Source organism: Tenrec ecaudatus, chromosome 9 (assembly GCF_050624435.1).
Source record: "Tenrec ecaudatus isolate mTenEca1 chromosome 9, mTenEca1.hap1, whole genome shotgun sequence".
Lineage (NCBI taxonomy): Eukaryota > Metazoa > Chordata > Mammalia > Afrosoricida > Tenrecidae > Tenrec > Tenrec ecaudatus.
In genome coordinates this window covers 49,489,533-49,507,539 of record NC_134538.1, presented here as the reverse complement: position 1 = coordinate 49,507,539, position 18,007 = coordinate 49,489,533, and the positions used below count along the sequence as shown (strand labels likewise).

Genomic DNA, 18,007 nt, shown 5'->3' with positions numbered 1-18,007 from the left:
TAAGGAAGCAGATGGACATTGTACCTCTATTCAAGTACTCCCTAAACACAAGAACACTTTGTTCTATTAAATTGGCATCCCATGATGCTCACGTTCCAACATGATCAATGAAGGTAAAGCAGGTGCATAAGCAAATGTGGTGAAGAAAGCTGATGGTGCCCAGCTATCAAAAGATAAGCAAATGTGGTGAAGAAAGCTGATGGTGCCCAGCTATCAAAAGATATAGTGCCTGGGGTCTTAAAGGCCTAAAGATAAACAAGCAACAAAGCCCACATGAGAAGCAACAAAGCCCACATGGAAGAAGCACACCAGACTGTGAGATTATGAGGTGTTGATGGGATCAGGTATCAGGCATCAAAGACACAGAACAAAAAATCATAATGTGAATGAGGGGGGCAGTGTGGAGTGGCAGCCCAAAGCTCATCTGTAGGCAATTGGACATCCCCTTACAGAAGGGACGTGGGGAGAAGATGGGCCAGTCATGGTACAGTATAGCATCAATGAAACCTCAGCTTTCCTCTGGTTCTTTAATGCTTTCTCCCCCCGACTACCATGACCCTAATTCTACCTTACAAATCTGGCTAGACCAGAGCACATACATGGGTACAGATAAGAGCTGGGAACAGAGGGACTTCGGGGAAGATGGTGACGGAGCAACACATACTAGAGGGACTCCATAGAATTCAGCCCATGAGCGTTGCTTAGAGGGAAATTCAACACTGCGGGAACACAGGAGGAGCATCATAATAAGTAGGTACAGATCCACGGGGTTTTGAGGGGCTGGGGGCTTTTGGCTTACCTCAGTGGAGGCTGGCTGGGACTTGACCTTGACCCCGCCACTGTCTCTGCTGGAGCTGGGGACCATTTGGAGCCTGTAGGGCAGTTTTGTCTCAACACAGCCACAGTTTGCCACCACCCAACCCCAGGGCAGGGACTGGACCCTTGCAGCTCCACAGGCAGGGATGAGGTTCAGCTACATTGTTGGCCTTGTTTCCATCTCCTCTCTGTGCTCCCCCTCGGCCTTTTGTCACCACAGCAACAACTTGCCACTGCTGCCTTGGAGCAGGGACTAAACCTTTGCAGCTCCACTGGCCAGATGAGGATTCAGCTACATTGTTGCATTTGTTTCCATCTCTTCACTATATCCCCCCTCCCCCGCCCTCCACAGGCTCAGCTGGCTTGCTTTTAAACTTTTTTTCTCCTCTTTGTCTCTTTCTTGGTCTCTCACACACTACCTCTAACCTCCAGCCCACTCCCCTTAGCCTAGGGCATTTACGCCTGGGCCACACCCAGCTAGGTGAGCGCCATCCTATATAGCTAGCCCGAGGCTGGGAAAGGCCCTGCTGACCTTCACCAGGGGATACTCTGCACATCTTACAGGGAATTCCTGCCTGTGTGCCTGGGGTCTTAGGGTAGCTCGGCCAACACTTCTCAACATTCCAAGCTGCTGCAGGAACCTCTGCCCAACCTCTGCAACACCAAAGCAGGCAACCCACCTGCCTTCTGGGGCACTCCCCTGAGAGGGAAGCCACAGGAGGATAAAGTGGTAGGTTAATTCCAAAGTGAAATTAACTGTAGGCAGTTTGAAGAAGCACTCCTACAAGTCTCCCAGAGAGAGCCAGTGCTCTTCAACTCCCTGGAAAATGGCAGCTGGCTCCTTTAAAACAATGCAACCCAAACAGCCATCAACCCCAATGACCTTAATGAAAAAATGGTGGAAACAAAACGCAATAGCAGAAGATGTACTGAACATTATGACATGCATAGAAGCAGACATTGAGCTGCCACAGAAAGAAAATTTCAGAATGCTCCTTGGAGTCATACAGGATATGAGGGAAACAATACAGAAAAAGGATGAAATGATAGAATAGGTAAAAGTCATAAACCAAAGGGAAATACAGGAGCTTAGGGAAGAGATAACAAAAACCAGTAGCAGAAACATGGACCTCGAGAAGTGACTGGAGGAATCAGAGAACTGCACTTGAAGGACAGCCAAGCAGACTTTAACAAATGTGAAAAAAAATCTAATAAGATCATCAGAGAAGCTGAAGAAAACTTAAGAGCTAAAATCTGATGCTATGAAGCGGAACAACGTAAGAATTATTGGCTTACCGGAGGAAGACACAACAAAGAAATCATCTGCAACAATAGTGAGAGAATTCTTGGAGGAAAACTTCCCCAGTTTAATGAAAGTAAACCAGGCAACCATTCAGGAGGCTGAAAGAAACCAGCAGACTGAATCCCAAGAAGAAGTCACCAAGGCACATAATAGTTAAATTATCCAACTTTGAGGAAAAGGAAAAAATCAAGAGAGCAGCTAGGGGGAAACAAGCAATCACACATAAAGGTTCCCAAATAAGAATGTGCTCAGACCTATCAGCAAAATCTATGAAGAAGAGGAGAGAGTGGAGTAACATATTCCAAAATCTGAAGGAAAACAATGCAAATCGAAGAATACTCTACCCAGCCAAATTATCGATGAAGATAGATGGAGAAGTAAGAGTCTTCCCAGACAAGGAAACACTCAAAGAATACGTTAGAAGAAACCCAGCCCTACGAAAGATCCCTGCCGACCCAGCATGGGCAGAAGATCAACACTCACCAAGAATAAATAAGAGAGCACCACATAGAACAACCTCACCCAGAGAGCAAAAAAGAGAAAGCAGACCTCAAGATAGCATTGACTTAAATATAGAAAGACTTCAAAGGGTGCTGAGGTAAGCTTAAAAAAAAAAAAAAGGCCAAAGAGGCAAAGGGAAAAAGCTACGATATACAAACATCCCTGGGGTGAGGACCAGGTAATATGGCAGGGACCAGACCAAATACAGGGGTACACATGGCAGACAACTAAAGAGGAGGCGGGGAAAAGGAAAATAATAATAATAATAAAGAAAAGGGTAGAGGGGACACAGGGCTCTAACCCACCCAAGGGGAGGGTATTATCTGTGTCTCCACAGGGAAAGAGGGACCAGACTTCAACCCAGTGCTCCAAGATGTGAAGGCAACATGCCGGCGTGGAGTAGGGAACCAGTGGAGAGGTCTGGGGGGTCGACACCAACCCTAACTAAGTGGACATCTGTCCCTCCCCTCAGAAGAATTTATTTCAAAGGACAGCACTGAAGCTACAGCTCCGGAAGAGGGATTTATCTGATCAGAGCACACGGGAGCAGATGAAGGGGGAGGAGGAGAGAGTGGGCCATGAGGTCGATGTTCCCAATTAGAGCAGCCAGTCGACAGAGAGTACCACATGGCCGGCCCCACTATGAGACATGACGCCCCTCCCTGGCCCATAGCCCTATGGGGACAACACCAGAGTCACAGTGTGGGAATTGCACCCGATCGGATCCCGCCACACTGAGGCAAAACATTAAGGGGGTACACAGAACAGCAGGGGAATGGAGTGGCAAGGTCCCCAGGGAATGCTGAAGGTGGACTTTGGGGCCAGGGCGTGGGGTCTTAAAGTCTTGGACTGGAAAACACTCCTAAAGGCCAACAAACAATCCTTGAACTAACTACAAGCTTTTCTTTCTTGTTGTGTTTTGGGGTTTTTTTTGTCATTGGTTTGTTGTTGTAGTTGTTTTGTTGTATATTGTTGCTTGGTTTTGCTCTGTCTTGTTTTTGTGCATGTTATTATCTCCACAGGTCTGTCTAAATAAGATAGGCTGGATGAACAATTGGAGGAGAAAACAACGGGACTGACAGTCCTGCGGGGACATGGGAGAGAGGAAGGTTGGGGGGAAAGGTAGTGGTGTTAATAAACCCAGGGACAAGGGAACAACAAGCAATCCAAATCGGTGGTGAGGAGGGTGTGGGAGGCCTGGTAGGGCATGATCAAGGGTAATGTAACCAAGAGGAATTACTGAAACCCTGGTTGGTTCTGAGCATGATAGGGGGACTGGAGGTAATTCAAAGGAAATAGAGGAAAGAGCTAGGTGGCAAAGGGCATTTGTAGAGTTCTAGATAAATAGATGTATATATGCAAATATATTTACACACGAGGATGGGGAAATAGATCTATGTGCATATATTTATAGGTTTAGAATGAAGGTAGCAGAAGGACATTGGCCTCCACTCAAGTACTCCCTCAATGCAAGAAGACTTTATTCCATTAAATTGGCATTCTATGATGCTCACCTTCCTGACAACCGCTGAAGACAAAGTGGGTGAACAACCAAATGTGGTGAAGAAAGCTGATGGTGCCCGGCTATCAGATATAGTGTCTGGGGTCTTAAAGGCTTGAAGGTAAACAAGCAGCCTTCTGGCTCAGAAGCAACAAAGCCCACATGGAAGTAGCACACCAGCCTGTGTGACCACGAGGTACTGAAGGGAGCAGTTATCAGGCACCAAAGAACAAACAATCATATCATTGTGTGCTCCCTTCCCTGATACGACCACTGAAGACAAATGATGCATAAGCAAATGTGGGGAAGAAAGCTCATAGTGCCCGACTATCAAAAGATATAGTGTCTGGGGTCTTAATGGTTTGAAGGTAAACAAGTGGCCACCTAGCTCAGAAGCAACAAAGCCCACATGGAAGAAGCACACCAACCTGTGCGAGCACAAGGTGTCAAAGGGATCAGGTATCAGGCATCATCCAAACAAAAAATCTTATCATAGTGAATGAGGTGGGGAGTGTTGAGTGGAGACCCAAAGCCCATTTGTAGGCCACTGGGCATCTCCTTACAGAAGGATCTTGGGGAGGAGACGAGCCAGTCAGGGTGCGATGTAGCAATGATGAAAAATAAACACAGGGAATCCAGGGCGGATGATCCCCTCAGGACCAGTGGTGTGAGTGGCGATACCGGGAAGGTAGAGGGAGGGTGGGTTGGAAAGGGGGTATCGATTTCAAGGATCTACATGTGACCTACTCCCTGGGGGACAGACAACAGAAAAGTGGGTAAAGGGAGTCATTGGCCAGAGCAAGATATGACAAAATAATAATTTATAATTTATCAAGGGTTTACGAGGGAGGGGGAAATGGGGAGGGAGGGGAAAAATGAGGACCTGATGCCAGGGACTTGGATGGAGAGCAAACGTTTTGAGAATGATGAGGACAACAAATGTACAAATGTGCTTTACACAATGGATGTATGTGCAGGTTGTGATAAAAATTGTATGAGCTCCTAATAAAATGATTTTTTTTTAAAGATCTGGAAACACAGGGAATATAGGACAGATAAACTCTGGGACCAATATTGAGAGTAGGAGGGGAAGAGGAAGGTGGGGAAAGAAAGAGGTAACCGATCACAATGACCTACCTATAACCCTCCAAGGGAGATGGACAACAGACAAGGGGGTAAAGAGAGACATCGGACAGTGCAAGACATGAAAAATAATAATAATAATTTATAACTATCAAAGGTTCATGAGGAAGGGAAGGAAGGTGGTGGAGGGAAGGGAAAAAATGAGGAGCTGATACCAAGGACTCAAGTAGAAAGAAAATGCTTTGAAAATGATAATGATAACATGTACAAATGTGCCTGACACAATGGATGGATGGATTGTGCTAAGAGTTGTACAAGCCCCAATAAAATGATTTATATCTCAAAAGTTTGCTTCTTGGCACAGCAGAAGTCATGTTTTTGATGGACCCAATTAGCAAGAATAACTAAAAATACTGCATAAAATATATTGAACACTTTTTATTTGAAGTCATCAGGAAGTATGACGATAGTCTGAATTCATAAGGCTAAAATCCCCAATACAATGAAAACCTGAAAATATTTTCACCTTTTACTACCACATTTCTGCCCAAGGTCGTTTTCAATTTGCGCACGGTGAATAAACGGCTGCTAGACATGCCATCTGCTAATGGGGTTTGAGGGACGAAAATGAGTTTCAGAGCTCCCCAGGCCAGAGGCACGGACCAGCACGTAGGCTCTCAGCTGGGACTGCAGGTGGCTCTATCCTAGCAAGAAGGGTGAATTGGAAATAGACCAACTCCCCAAATTCATGAAACCCAGATCCAAATACCTAAGCTAAATCCCTGATTGAATGAAGGTGACCAGATCTTACCTGCCTCTGAAGCAGAACTAATTTAAGACTCTAATTCTAAGCACATCATCCAGCAAATGAAAAAAAAAAAAAACTAGGCACAAAAAGAATAGAATTTAACAAAAAAGTAGAAAAACACATTATAAGCAAATTTGTAAGAAATCCAGTAGGTGATATTAACTTATAAAAACTTAAGTTTACCACGACAACATCCCATAACCTGGCTTTGGCATCCTACCTTGCTTCTATGCTTAAGGGATTAGCAGTGTCTTCCGACATTGCCACGGTCATAAATCACCAGTGTTGGCCAATAGGGGTTTTTGGGGGGGGGTGTGTGGGGGAGTTGCCTTAGGATTTGTTTTGAAGTGTTTCATGAAAGGAAAATCAAGTTGGAGAATGACGCTAAAAAACAAGCAACTGTAAGAACAACAAAATGGAAATTCTAGAAATGAAAACTACAGTGTGGAAGTCAATAGTTCAATGGGTGAGTTCAACAGTAGATTGGGACAAGGGACCAACAAATATTTTCTGTAAGATGCTGGTAATAAACGTTTTAGGTTTACAGCCTCTACCGTCTCTATGGCAACCATTCGGCTCTGCTGGTGCAATGCCAAAGCAGCCCCAGACAATACACCCATGAGTAAGCATGGCTGCGTTCCAACAAAACACAGGAATAAATGATTATGAATAAGAACAGAGGTCTCCTTGCTGGTGATATGGGTTAAACCTTGGGTCAGCAACACCTGATATGAAGATCAGTAAAATGATACATAAGAAGGAGAAATTAGACATGTGGTATAAAAGACAGTATCTTAACATAAGTATATTTGTAGTTCCAGAAACACAGTATAGAGGTGATGAGACAAAACTATATGTGAATAAGTAATAACTGAAAATCTTGCAAAATTTATGATAGATATCAAACCACAGGTTCATGAAGCACCATGTACCTCAAGTAAATTAAAGACGAAGAATGCAACTAATCCCATCATAGGTAAACTGGTAAACACGAGAAAACCCTGGAAAGCAGACAACAGAACAACAGCATTACCATCTAAGGAACAAAACATTGACAACTGACTTCTCAACAGAATAAGTGGAAGACAGAAGGCAGTAGACAGACATTGTCAAGATATTGAAAGAAAATAGTAACACAATGACCAAAAGGTCAAGCTATCAGAGAGCCTTGATGATTCTAAATTTGAATGTAACTAATGACCGAGCCTCACAATGTAATGCAGCACCTGACAGGGGAGAGAGGATTAGGCAAATGCACATTATAGTAGTAGTTTTGCCCCAGCTCTCCTGGTAATTATTAGAATAAACAGATACAAATGCCGTTTTTAATAAAGCAATGAACCAACACGACCAAATTGACATATATTGAATATATATATATATATATTCAATAATTTACTAAATATATACCCTATTCTACATACTGAGTTATAAAGCAAATAATAACTTAAAAAAACTGAAATAGTAGAGTATGTTCTTGGAACAAAGCAAAATTAAGCTCTAGATCACTAATGAGAGGTCCCTGGAAAATGCTACATATTACACTTCTGAATAATCTGTAAATTAAAGAATACGCATTATGAAAGTTACAAAAACATTTAACAGAATGATGCAGGAAAATGTTTCCATTAGAAAATGCAGAGTGAACAAAAGAAAAAGAAAATGTAGAGTGAAATATAAGCGATATTTGACAGAAATATGCAGACATAAGTGCAAAGGTTATTCAAAAGGAAATGAAGTAAATCACTAATCTGAACATTCATCATCTTAAGAAGTTAGAAAATGAACACTATACAAGTATGTTTGGGTAAGCGTTGAACTGCTAACCACAGGATTGGCAGTTCGAAGCCACCAGCCCCTCTAGGGGAGAAAGATGAGGCTATCTAGTGTTCTAGAGATTTACAGCCCCAGAGGAGCCTAGTAATAAGTTACAGTAAACGCAATAGCAGTGGGCTTATCCTTTTGGGTTTGGGATGAAACGAGAGAAAGCAGAAGGAAGGAAATTGAGAAAAGAGTACAATAAAAGGTTGGGTTACAAACCCAAAGTTCTTTTGATGAAGATTTATTACAATTGTCCAACACACTAATTTTAAAAAAAGCAGAAAAGACACAACTAATTAATATAAAGAACGAACATGATCCTGCAGTCACTGAAGAGAAAATAAGACAATATTACAAACATATTTATGCATATAACTTAAAAGTTAGTTAAAATAGACAAATTCTTTGAGACCATAATTTATAAAAACCAATACAAGAGAAAGATAGAAAATTGGAGTAGTCCTGTATAATTTGAAGACCTTGAATACATAATTTTAAAATTTCCTGGTGAATTTCCCCAAATATTTACAGAAGAAATAACACCAATTGGACACAGTGTCTTGCAGAGAATAGGAAACAAGGGGATTCTTTCCAGCTTGCTTCCTAAGGCCGGTATAAAATATGAAAATGTGGCAAAGACAGTCCAAGAGAAATAAGGGGACGTAAGCACAGATTTGAGAAAATATCAATACTCAAAAACTTAAATACTTTTAAAGAAAATATAAAAATAATTATATATTATGGCCAAGTAGGGCATATTCCAGGAAGATGAACACAATTAAACATTTGAAAATAAATATGATTCATCATATTAAAAGGGAAAATAATATTGAAAACATTATCTCTAAAAATGCCGTAAAAGCATCCTACTATATAATAAGAAAAAGAACGTTTCCTTCATCAGATAAAAATGTCTACAAAAATGTCTAAAAAATACACTAGGTATCCTATCCAATAATGAATTATATAAAGCTTTTTTCCTGAAATGAAAATAATGACTACCATACCTGCTGTCACCACTTCTAGCCAACATTGTACCAGATGCTCTAAATAGTGCAATATAACAAGAAAAAAATTGTGAGAGGGAGAAAGAAGAAACAAAACTGATATTACTTGCAGATGTCATAAATTGGCAGGCCTACGATCCAGAAGAACCAATCGACAAGCTATTAGTACTTATAATGGGAACACAGTAACTTTTATTAGACAAGTAAAAACAAAAGTTTAATATACAAGCAACAAACAAATGGAAATGGGAAAAAGAGATAGTATTTAGAAAAATATTTAAAATAGGAAACAGCAAAATCTCACAAACAAATTTTAAAACAGGTGCAAGACATTCACTTTGAAATAGTATTGAAACAACTTTAAAAAGAACTAAACAAATGCATGGCTATATCATATATGAGGGAGTACTCTCCCCCCAAAAAAACAGAATTATTTTTCAAAGTTACCGGTATATATTTAATTTTTTTACAAAACAACCTTATCACCTTCAAAGTACTCTCCATTGCACTTAATACATTTGTCAAATCTGAGATTTCATTCTTGGAAACATTTTTCAAACGCATCTGTTTAGATGGCTGGCAGTACTTCCCTTATTCTATGTCTTCAAGCTGCTGTCCTTTCATGTCCCTATTTATTTGCAGAAATGAAAAATCACACGGAGCGAGGTCAGGTGAGTAAGGTGCATGGGGCAAAAACTGGCACACTGCGATGGCTGCGTGAGTAGGTACATTACTATGGCAATACCAGTCGCCCATCTGCCACAAATCAGGCAATATTTTGTCGCACACTGTTTACCCTATCTCTAAATGGAAATCTTGATTAATAGTCTGACCTGGTGGAACGAACCCCAAATGCACTACAAGTCAACATTTTCATCCATTCGGGAAGCTGACGGACATCCAGGAAAAGGTTTGTCATTTATTGACATTTCACCTTTTTTGAAAGGAGAAAACCACTCGCACACTTGAGTTTTTCCCAGAACGCTGTCCTTGTAAGCTGTGTGCAACATCACAACAGTTCCTGCATCATTTTACACAAGCAGGAAACAAAATTTCACAGTCGCACACTGTTCTCTTAAATTGGCCATCACAAAAAACAAGATTCAAGCAAAACTTCTTTTATGAAAAAATTCACTGTGACCAGAGAGAACCTTCCCAGGTGATACCACTGGGTGCTCTAACTTGGAAGGAGTTGCTTGATGCTCACCTAGCAGGCTAATGGGTACAAGAAAAACTCTGCTATGCCCAGTGCATTTCTGGCTTTTTTGGCTACTCCCTTATATATACACTGAACAACTTGGTATTTAGAAAATATCAATTTTTCCAAAATTGACCTATGGAGCTAAGGCAAATCTAATGAAAGTCAAGCAATTTGTATAAAAATTGACGAGCTGATTTCAAAATTGATAAAGTGGTGCAAAAAAATGACAAAGATAATCTTCAAAAACAAAGCTGAAGAACTTACACTACAGGGTCATTTTGCCTTCACCATGGTAAGCCCTCATAGGCTGGCTTGTCAACCAGCACCATCATAGATTACATGGAATCTTCTAAAAATCTTCCATGGCACCTGGGAGTTGAGGCAGACTCTGGAGAGCTAACCTCAGACTCCACCTAGGAATAAAAATTCCATGACTTCATTTGATTTTGATGTGGCTTCTCAGATTGCCATGGAAGGAAGTGAGTACCCAATGGGACCTTTACCTCCTGCAGTCCTAAAGAAAAGGCAGAGCCAAAGTTCATCCTGTGCTTCTGACTTTCCTGGGAACCCACTCACTATCCTCCCTTGCCCTGCAGCATGCTTGTCATCAGGCGACATGTCTCACTGCTGGCTCCCTTCAGCATGTCCCCTACCTTCTTTTACTCATGGGATCAGAGGATCGGGTTTTCACCTTCTCTCTGAATGAGCCCTCCAGTGTGTGTCCTTCTGGGAGAAAAACCCACGGCTCAGTCTTCCTGAAGAAGGGACGTCCTCAACCTCCTCTCCATGTCACAGGAGAAAAGCTTTCATCGAGTCCTCCCGCCTTGACACTTGAAATGCCATCAGGAACAATAGAGAAATTCCCAGCTATCTCTACGAAGTGAGTCTTTCAAAGACTGTCTACTCTAATCATCAAAAGTTGAACATCACGGCCATTCCTGCTAACCACAATCCAATCATCAACCTGCCACACCACTCCTTTCAACTCCCCAAGAGATCTCAGCCAGCCCTTCTGATTAGGAGAGTGATTTTTATAACAATGGTAAGGAGGTGAATTCAGATTCAACTACGTCAAAGTTCAACACTTCAACACTTCAATATAACTTCTAAAATGTGCAGAATAGGCGTTTATGTAAAATTACTTTTGGCATGTATATATTTATACTCATAATTTAGCTATAAATTCTAGCCACTGCTAGAAAAGAATCTGAATTGCTTGCACAAGCAATTTCATCAACAGACTATTTTACAGCAAAATAGCACGGGGTGTTTCAACAATGTCTAAAACCCAGAAGACTAAAGATGAGCTGGAATCCCAGTGAAAGCTTTTCCTTTATCTATATCTTGCTGTATTTAGAAACATCTATGTGAATATAAAAATTTAGCCACTGGTTGCACCATATTGCAAACCTGTTCTTTAGAATAGACTACATGCTCTCATCCGAGGTCCCGGCAGAAATGAGACGTGGTGCACGACTTCTCAGAAAGGAAAGAGGCTTGGTGGGTGGAGAACATAAACATTCTCTAGAGCTGAAGCAGTGGAAAAGGGAGACAGATTCTCACAGCTGAAATCAGTCGAAGAAGCAGTCGGACAACACCTTCCTATAGACGTACAAAATACCAAGTGGGAGAAAGAGGATTTCTGAAGAAGAAGACAACTAGAAAAGACTGTGGACAGAAACGGGTAGATTTTAGAGACTGCAGGTGAGAACCCCCTCACACTAAAGGATTAAAGGCCCCAAATAAACACATGACTATTGAGTTGATTCTGACTCCTAGCAACCCCATCTAGGGTTTTTCGAGATTGTAAATATTCATGGGGGCAGATAGCCTCATTATCGTTAATGTTTGGAGCATCTGGTGGGGTTGAACTAGGGACCCTGCGGTTAACAGTTTAATACCTAACCTTAAGTGCCATCAGGGCTGGTGACTGAAGATGGGTATGTGTTTTAAAAGAGAACAACAGTTACCACTCGCTAGTAGTTTAAAATTAATCCCAGAAAAGGCTACCTTTATCAAGCACTTTAATTTTTATTTTGTTGTATCGTTCTCATGGGCACGTTAAAAGTTGACATACACAGATGGAAATGTTCAGGAAGTTCTCACTGAAGAATAATCCTTGTCTCCCCATTCAGCCAAGGATGCACATAGCATCAATTACTCGGTCGAGACTCTCTACTGCTACCTGGTGGCGACATACGCAGATTGAAGAAGCAACAATACCTTAGAAGCTGTCATGCAAAATCCAGTGGCACCGTCATGCAGTGACAACGTTTGCAGGAGAGACATAGATCACACAGGAAAACAAGAAATATACTCAGATGGTGAGAAATCCATCAGGAAGAATAAAAGGTGCAATTTTCAAGAATAGCTGAATGCTGAAAATATAGCTCCTTTTTTAAAAGAGGTGGGTTAGGGACGGGGGGACCAGGGGGCACGGTAGGGGTGGCAGGGAACAAAACAAATCTCACTATTGCAGTGGATTGCTAAATTTCCAAATCTGAGCGACAACAAAAACTAACAAAGCAAACATCCCACTGGTGTCTACGTATTTCCCTCTCTATGTAAGAGCACAGTGGTTTTCAAGAGCCTATTTATTTAAATCCATGAAATAAAGTCGACCATATGAACTTCAGTGAAGGGTTGTGGGTGGACATGGATCAGCACACCGACCACTGTGGTCCTCCACATTGGGCCTCCTCATTTCCAAGCTGAAGTCAAGTCTTTCACCAAAGGCTCTTGGTGGGTTGGAACAGAACAGAGATGCTATGAAACAGCATGGCTGGCCATTCTTAGTGGCTTCCCTGGCACTTTGGCTCTCCCACTCAAAGTACAACCAGTACTTGCTTGTGTGATGGACCAGCAAGAGATGAATGAAGCAAAAAGTTCCTATCTTCACAACAACAGTGTTCTTAGCAAAATAGAAATATAATGATAACTCACGCACTGTCATCAAGTTGATGCTGACTCATGGTGACCTTACAGGACAGGGTAGAACTGTTCCCTTGAGTTTCCAAGACTGTAACTCTTGATGGGTGTAAAAAGCCCCATCTTTCTCCAAAGGAGTAGATGGTGGTTTTGAACTGCTAACCTTGCAGATCGCAACCCAATGTATAACGATTACGCCACCAGGGCCCAAGTTATTCAGACAAGCTCACAAATCAGTAAAGAACAATATCAGTCATTCCTGCCTCATCAGAAGAATCTCCATATGTACTTCTGCTGTCACAATTGATGTACCAATCTGATATTCTTGGTGAACTTAATATAAGAAATATAGACAGTAGTGTTGAAGGCACCGTTCTTTGTATATGTAAAGCTATCACAAGCAATTCCAGACATTCTTTTTGTTTTATTTCCATTAGAGGATGTATATTAAAGAAGAGCGAGGACTAGACTATCCATTAGACAACCTTTTAAAAAAATACCTTTACTGGGGCTCTTACATCTCTTATCACAATCCATACATTCACCCATTTCCTAGGTGTTTTTAGTTATGTCAGAGGAATGCCAAATTGTCTCATCGTGGAGCTTCATTAGTCCCTACATTCATTAGTCCCATATCTTCTAGGTGAGGGAAGATGCCTCAGATTTAATCAGAAAGGATACAAACCCACTGTTACAGGAAAGAAGCGCTCTTCTGAGGACACCTTGCGACAAACACAAGGCAGTGTTTCACTATGAACTGTTATCCAGGGGAGAAAACACTGTCCTTGAGTGTGCTCAATGCAAGGGCCCAGGGTCTTAGTGAAGATCTTTGGTGAAAGAAGGGAAAGTCAGTCTCTGTCAACTGTGTTTTCCTTCCCAAAGAAACTACGTGCATGCTGGAGGCATGGTGTATTTCACCATCAACCATTTTCACCAAAGGACATTTGGAGGTTTAAAACTGAACACAGAGACTGTGAATACAAAAGCAAACTAAATGACAGATAAAAGTGTGTTTCCTATCTATAGGAGCTTAGGAAGAGAAACTTGAGAGAGATTTGCAACTTTTAGGAATGGATTGCTAAGATGGATATACGGATGAGCCATGCTCTAGAGGTGACTATGCAGGGCGTCAAACGTCTATCGGGATAATGGACATTTTCCATGAATTATTTTGAAGCACCCGTATATGGATAATACATGAGTTCTGTAACAATCATCATTGATGAGTTCCCATTGGACAAACTTTCATACTTTTCAAATTCAAGATGTGATGGGTTTTAGACACATAAAGAATTTAACGAAGAGAATCGCCCTACCTTGAAAATGAAATCTGCCATCAGAGGTCCTGCGATCTTAAAGGTTTGCCTCTCAGCCGTCCTCTGAAATTCAACGGTTGTGTTTTCCACAACAAAAACTCCAGGGCTGTTAAAACTGTGGTCTCCTTTGTTCCCTTGAAGTGTTTTAGATTCAATAACTAAAATGACAAAATACAATTCATGTAAGGTAAATATCTAAACGCACGTTATTTCCAAAGGCACTTTGCAAAGACAACGACAGCATATACTATCACCAAGCCTGCTGTGTTTATCCTAACACTGACTGCTATCCGTGGGCTACAATGGTATAACTTTTCTTTTCAAGTTCCCCAGAGGAGCTAACAAGGGCTCTAGGTTCAATGAGGTCCATACAACTCTGGGACCAGAGAAAGAACAAAATTTTTGTTTCTTTAAAATCTTCATCTTCATGATATACCTATTATTGAAAGTAGTGTTATCATACTCACTTTACCACCTGTTGAGAAGACACTCTCTCATGCCCTCTGTACTTGGACACCTCCACTTGAGTCAATGGTATCGAACTGCTCTTAAAGAACCCCAAATAGCACCCAAACCCAATTCAGATTTTACAATGAGATGCAGAACACGATGCTAGGACACAGTGGGATGGTCTGGCATTAGGGACTGCAGCCGCCTGGCTGGGCTCAGTTGCTTTCATTTGCTGGATTTTCTCCCTGCCCCTGGAGCAGCTGCAAGAATTCGAGCATGCCGGACAGACTGTACAGCAGGCATTTGGAGACATCCCTGATTATCCCTGACAGGCAGGCTGGGAGCCTTTCTGGGAAAAGTCAAAGGCTGGCCATGAGCTACTTGATCTGGAGGAGTCATTAGCGGTCAAAGAATAATGCTGGCTCCTTTCAGGCACACAAAACCCCAAGCACTTTGGCCCTGGTCTCCATGACCGCAGTAGATTTTTGGAAAGTGTGAGATTAAGTTCATTTCCTAGCTCCAATGAAGATATAAAGCGGAGTACCACGAAGTGTGTTGTCAGTAAAAATGAGACGGGACACTGGAGATAGGGAGAGGGCCCCAGGCTGGATGCTTCGGGCCTCTCAAGTGAGGCCGGAGAACAGTGAGCAGGAAGGTAACAGCCAAAACCAAAATGGACTTGGACAACATCCACCGGCGTGCAAGACGCCCTCTTTTGAGGTTGAGTTCGAGCCTGAGATGACTGGATTGAATGAAAATGATACACAATGAATCCCACCACTATTCTGGGTGTAATTGTTTTACCACTGGGCTAAGCTTTGCGATCATTGCTTTCCAGGTTTCACGGGGGTGCGGAGTTGGGGCACCGATGCAAAGATCTGGAAAGACAATCTGGGAAGGAAGGGAGACCAGGTCCTATCAAATCCATCACCTAAACCAAGACCAGCATATCTGTGTGTTTGGTTTCAGTGTTTATTTCAAATGGCAGGTCTACTTCATGATCTCAACAGGGCCCAAGATCTTCAGTGGCAAGGATACTGAAATACAAGTAGCAAAACCAGTTCTCAAAGCACTGTTAGCCAAGCTACTGTTCTCCACTACTAAGCCAGGTGCCCGTCGCAAAATCTCTCTTTCTCCTAACTGTCTCAAGAGGCGTCTAATACCCTAGGGCACAAACACAGGTTGTGTAGATGGGGTGTGGAAAACAGGTGCTCTGACTTAGATGTGTAAATGAGTCAATACACAAAAGTGGGCAAATAAATACAGGCGAAGTGATTTAATCAAGTGGAGTTTATCGACAGCCTAATAATCTGGATTAACACCACCACTGTGCCCCAGCGAGGCACATGCCCATAGGGTTTTATTAAAGTTACCATTCTTATTGGTGGTCAACTTGCTGCTCCTTAGTGCCTGTGTCTCTCAACGTATGTGGCAGCAAGGGAGTTGGTGGGTTTTCTAGTAAACAATGCTGAAGACCTGTTAGCCCGCAGATCATCTCTAATTGTGTTTTTGTAAAAGAATATATAGTCCCAGCATTTCCGGGTGGTTGTTGGCTTCCGAGCAGTTGCCCCTGTTGTGACACCAGGTGACACACAAGTCCTTCCATTTTCCGAGTTCTCCAGTCCGCTCTGTGGTTCGGCACCAGGAAGGCTGGCGCTGGGTAGAGATCACAGGCAATGCAGAGAAGGGAAGGAAGATGCACCTCCTCTACTGTGACTTCCTCCTCCTCCTCCTTCTCAGGTTTACTGTGGAGGACGAGGAAGAGGTTGGCAAAGAGCTGATCCATCACCTCAACATGGTAACAAAGAGAATCTGGCACTCTCCACCATGGAAGTCCTCTGAGATTTTACAGAGAAAGGATGTATGGAAAGATGATGAATTCTTCCAATTGATGGGTTTTCACTGAGAAGTGTCCAAGTCCAAGCTGCTTTCAAAAGAGGAAGCCAGAGAGCTGCCAGTGAGTTGAATCTGAGCCTTAGGTGCCCACACAGCAGAACAGAATGCTGCCTGGCCCTGCATGCTCCTCCGATCACCAGTATGTTGGGATCCATCACTGCAGCTACAGTGCCAATCTAGTTCACCGAGGGTCTCTTGGGCCTCACTGACCCTCCACTCCCACACATGATGTCCTCCTCCAGCAATTCATTTTTGATGACCAAAGAAAGCCAGTTGACTGTGTTCTCTACTCACGCAGAAGTTTTCCAGTGGGTAACTTTCCTAAGCAGATCTCCAAGCTTTTATTTCTAGTCTGTCTTAGTCTGGAAGCACCGCAAAGACCTCTCCACCATGGAGGACCCATTGTAAGAGAAACTAATAGAGCAGTGATGGTCAATGAGAAAAGGATTACACTAATTTTCCTAAACAGATCTTAAATTCTAAGATTGTCATAAAAATTTTATTAGGTAAACTTGTCATTAATATTTACCACAACTAACTTAGTTAAAAAATACTTCAAACTTATGGTAAGAGTTGAGCTGTGTTTTCACATTACACGTATTGATTCAGCATCCATTTCTTTTGGTTGGTCATTGTATTTGGTATTCATGTTTATATATGGTCAACAGACAGGGCTTAGAGAAAAAATAAGTCAATTCTTCTAACTGATAATGGAAGTTTTCACTTTGTGACATGTTGACTTTTTTATTTAATTGCTAGTCAAAATTTCAATAATCAAATTATGCCACTATAAACCCCAAACCCAAACTCACTGCCATCGAGTCAATGGTGACTCAAAGCCATCCTCTGTGGAGTTCCAAGACTATAACTGTTTACAGGAGCAGAAAGCCCAGTCTTTCTCCCTTGGAGCACACTAGATGTTTTGAACTGGCATCCATGTGGATCACAGTCCAACGCATACCCACTACCATAAGACCCCTTTCAAGAAGATCTTCCCACCTAAGATTTTGAAGGGATTCATTTTAGGGAAATTTGGAAATGTGTGTTCAGTATAAATTGAGGCCTTGGCTTGGAATGGAGCTATCATTTTAGGATCCAAATTCTCCTAGATCATACATAAGATTCTATAATTCAATTCCATTCCCTAGCAAAGATAGTAATAGTATGTTCCTGGGGGTTCTTGGTTCTTGATAACACTATAATTGGGAGAGTTGGTAGTTGATGTGGATCTTAAAAGAAAGCTTCATTGTTATTTTTAAAAGCTTATTGGTTATTAACCTGAGATATATATTTTTGCTACAATCGAGAATTTAAAAAACAGCTGCATAAATTAAGAAAACAAAATGGTTTCTACATTTAGATGTTTAGATATATTA

General features: G+C 41.9%; 1 protein-coding gene across 5 annotated transcripts in view; it reads right to left on the bottom strand.

The window, feature by feature from the left end:
• Positions 1–18,007, bottom strand: part of ADAMTSL3 (ADAMTS like 3) — a 398,206-nt gene that overhangs the window by 156,149 nt on the left and 224,050 nt on the right. For all 5 annotated transcript variants that reach the window (XM_075558058.1, XM_075558055.1, XM_075558056.1 and 2 more), the window contains exon 9: positions 14,286–14,443. In XM_075558058.1, coding sequence (XP_075414173.1) covers positions 14,286–14,443 — 158 coding nt within the window. The remainder of the gene's footprint in view (positions 1–14,285; positions 14,444–18,007) is intronic.